The following is a 4,197-nucleotide window of genomic DNA, read 5'->3' on the forward strand; positions in this document are numbered from 1 at the left end:
AAATCCATATTGGTCGGGCCCTAGTTATGAGTGACAGTATGAAGACACTGTTGTTCAAGGTGTGTTTCATTGGTTCTGCAGGTGATCAGCACATGTTGAAGATTGAAGCAGAGGATCCTCCTGACTTGACCTCTAGTCTGGATCAGGAGAACCCAGAGAGTCTACATGTTAAAGAAGAAAAGGAGGAACAATCGACCACTCCAGAGTTCCCCCTCACTTCTGTTCATGTAAAGACTGAGGATGAGAAACCTCTGTCCCTACACCCTCATCACAGACAAACTGGGGCAGAGCCTCCATCCAGCAGCTCAGCTGAACAGATAGAGGCCGATGGAGACGACTGTGGAGGATCTGAACCAGCCAGGAACTCAGATCAACATGAAGATCTTCAACCAGATACAGATGACGAGGTCTCAGAGTCGTCCCCTGAGACCGATGACGGTGATGATGACTGGAGAGAAACCAGAGCACCTGAGTCAGGTTTGAACAGTGAAGCTGTAAGTGATGAAGAATGTAACACTGTTAAGTCTCACTGTAAGAAGTCTCACCTCTGCTCAGCGTGTGGGAAAACATTTAGCGCAACCAGGGCTTTGAAGATACACATGAGGATCCATACAGGAGAGAATCCATTTGACTGTGCTACCTGTGGTAAACAATGTAGTCAAAGATGTCATCTTATAGAACACATGAGGATCCATACAGGAGAGAAACCATTTGACTGTGCTACCTGTGGTAAACAATTTAGTCACAGACGGACTCTTAAAGACCACATGAGGATCCATACAGGAGAGAAACCATTTGGCTGTGATACCTGTGGTAAAACATTTAGTAAAAAACGTTATCTTCAAGCACACATGAAAGTCCATACAGGAGAGAAACCATTTGACTGTGCTACCTGTGGTAAACAATTTAGTCACAGACAGACCCTTAAAGAACACATGAGGATCCATACAGGAGAGAAACCATTTGGCTGTGCTACCTGTGGTAAACAATTTAGTCAAAGATGGCGTCTTAAAGAACACATGAGGTTCCATACAGGAGAGAAACCATTTGGCTGTGATACCTGTAGTAAAACATTTAGTACAAAACGTTATCTTAAAGAACACATGAAAGTCCATACAGGAGAGAAACCATTTGACTGTGCTACCTGTGGTAAACAATTCAGTCAAAGACAGACTCTTATAGAACACATGAGGATCCATACAGGAGAGAAACCATTTGGCTGTGATATCTGTGGTAAACAATTTAGTAAAAAACGTTATCTTCAAGAACACATGAAAGTCCATACAGGAGAGAAACCATTTGACTGTGCTACTTGTGGTAAACAATTCAGTCAAAGCCAGACTCTTATAGAACACATGAGAATCCATACAGGAGAGAAACCATTTGACTGTGCTACCTGTGGAAAACATTTTAGACATCGAGCAAGTTTTAATAATCACTTGAGACTCCACACACAGGAAGAAACCATTTAGTTGTGCTATTTGTGGGAAAAGATTTACCCAGAACGAAAATCTTTTGTTTCACACAAGAGTCCATTCAAAAGCGAAGCCATTTGGTCGCAGTGTTTGTGGGAAAACATTTATGGAGCTGGAGAATTTGGCTGCACATGGATGCACATGAAATCCCATCAAGGAGGGAAACTTCAGTTGTTGTCTTGAGAGGCACAAGAAAGTCCATACAGAAGTTATACCATTTTCTTGTAGTGTGTGTGGAGTACATGTAAGGCAGTAGGTAGTCTTACGACACCTTGAATCATTTAGTTGCAGTTTTGTGATGCAACATTTTGTCAACAGGAAGATCTTTACGTGTACACAAAAATCAATGTGGGAGAGTAAACGTACTGTTGAAGTTTTTGTGGCTGTCAATTCTCTGATGTTTCTGGCAAGAATAGACATAGATAGGAGTGTATGTAAACTCAGGACTGTTACTGAAGGCAACAGCAGTGTGTGTGAAGCTGCAGTTATTGAACTGTAACAGCTCATTTTTCATTGTATAATAAAAATGTTCATTGTTTTTTTTTCAAAGTGTAATTCTGTAAAAATCTCTTTCTGGTATAGTTGTACTTGGTGGACACTTTTTTTTTTAACCGGAGAAATTGAGGGTCCATTCATTTTAAATTGGAATATCGTTTTTTTTTTTTTTTGAAGATTTGGGTTTAATGTTTAAAGGAGATCTATGTAAAAAATGTGGCCCAAAACGTTGGTGCAGTCAAATTCAAAACACAGCAGTGTGTGACAGTGGCTCTGACGCAATTTACGCATGGTGAGTCAATCTCATTTGTTAGTGTTACAGTGCAGTAAATAATGTGTTGTGTATAGTTGTAAGAGGAGCGGGCAACAAGAATATGCTGGGATTTTCTGATAAACTACTACTAACAATTTGATTTGTTTATTTTATGGAATTTAGAAAATTTTGAAATATATGGTTGTGCATTGCTATGTCTGTCATTTTTTCTAAAATGCTCCAGCGATAAAATAACAATAAGGTATGGCAGATGTATGCAATTCTACAAAGGGAAATAACAAAAAATATTAGGCCTAACTGTCCCATTTTAAACAACCAGCCTATCATTCAAGCAGTGTTGGGTGTAACGCGCTACAAAGTAAGGCATTACTGTAATCAGATTACTTTTTTTAATGACGAGCAGTGTAAGACATTACTCTTCATTACAGTTACTTGCGTTACATCGCTAGTAGCAACTTCACCACACAGCATCACACAGAACAGAAGGGAGGGGGAGGGGGGCGTGAATGGAACTAGGGCTGACCCAAAAAAATTCGAAGCTTCGTTCGTTGCAATGGTAATCGATCATGAAGTCCGTGATCGATTTTTTTTTTTTTTTGTTCCTTTTTGACACCGGCTCTCATCGGCAATTGTTACATTAAAATGAGTTGGCTACTTGGCATCCTGGAAACCTGCCTGATTTTGGAGATATGCAGTGTTTGTTTGCCACATTTGGGCTATACAGGGTCCCAGTCTCTGTTTCATGTTGTTTCTTCTCCATGACACCCATTTCAGACATGGCTGTGATAATGTTGACTGTGTTGGCCTTTGTCCTGCGGGGTGCTTCACTGGCAGCCTGTGGGTTGGAGAGGTCAGCCTTGTCGACTGTGCAAATTCTACATCTAAGAGAGGTCACAGTAAAAGGGATTAGGAATATCAAGATTTTCCACAATATACAACAAAACTGAATAGACTGTGAAGTAATAATCTAACCTCTTGTTTGCAGTTGATGGTTTGCCTGGGGCATGTCTGCATTGAGTTCGCCAATTCCTCCACAAACAAATATCTCAGCCCCATAGAAAGGGCAGTCTGCATAATACCCTTCCTGGAGTTTCTCTATGTATGGCAAAATGGCATCCATACACTGCTGAAATGATGTCCCTGGTTTGGAAAGAAGATAAACTTTATTACGTAAATTCTACATAGGACACAATTTAAACAATTAAATGTTTGCATCTAAATTTAATGACTACGCTACCTGGTTCTCCGAGGCCTATGATGCCCATATGTTCCCTTTTTGCCCCCTCAGAATGGGGCACATTACCCAGGGACAAGTACATCCCATTGGTGGAATGGTACTTCCGCCTGTACAGCCCAAACCCATCAAAATATAAATGTACGTACAGAGGGAGCACTGGTACTCCTTAAAGAAAATAAGAATTAGGCTAATTCATACACGTTCATGTTTAGCTTTATAAGTCTCACTCTTTTGATTGAACATATTATCCATATTTCTCATGTCCAGTGACCATGAGAAGTCCTACTGTACCTGTGGGGAGGTCTCTTTGTTGCTGTCCCTGACTGCAATGAGCAGCGAGAGTTGATGTGTCTCTGATGAATCTGCTGCTTGGCTCTGCAAAAGCTGTGGCAGAGTGGAGGCTGTACCAGTGACCAGTGTACTGTTGAATCTTTGGCATTTTTCTCACCACAGCATCCAAATTAATGGACTCAGTTGCATCAGAGATGAAGATTTGGTCTCTGATTGGTGTTATATGGTGGCATTGCTGGTGATTTCTCATTTCCAGGCCACAGAACAGCAGCCTGCACCTGAGGACCATTAGAACTATCAAAAGCAAATAACTCCACTCGTGCAAGTTGAGCTCTCCGGTCTGTTAATCTTGATGATGTCGAGTGCAGATACCTGGAAAAAAAAGTAATTTAACCTACATAAAATGATGACCTGCATCTTTTTTA

At 40.8% G+C, this 4,197-nt stretch overlaps 1 protein-coding gene across 1 annotated transcript; it reads left to right on the forward strand.

Moving 5' to 3' along the window:
* Window positions 1-599: 599 nt before the first annotated feature.
* Window positions 600-1,932, forward strand: LOC146962856 (uncharacterized). The gene has a single exon (XM_085769074.1). The coding sequence runs from the start codon at window positions 600-602 to the stop codon at window positions 1,470-1,472; it is 873 nt and encodes a 290-aa protein (XP_085625200.1). The 3' UTR covers window positions 1,473-1,932.
* The last annotated feature ends 2,265 nt before the right edge of the window (window positions 1,933-4,197 follow it).

The sequence above is a fragment of the Trachurus japonicus genome, chromosome 23 (assembly GCF_045865225.1).
Source record: "Trachurus japonicus isolate A0001 chromosome 23, Traja_1.0".
Classification (NCBI taxonomy): Eukaryota; Metazoa; Chordata; class Actinopteri; order Carangiformes; family Carangidae; genus Trachurus; species Trachurus japonicus.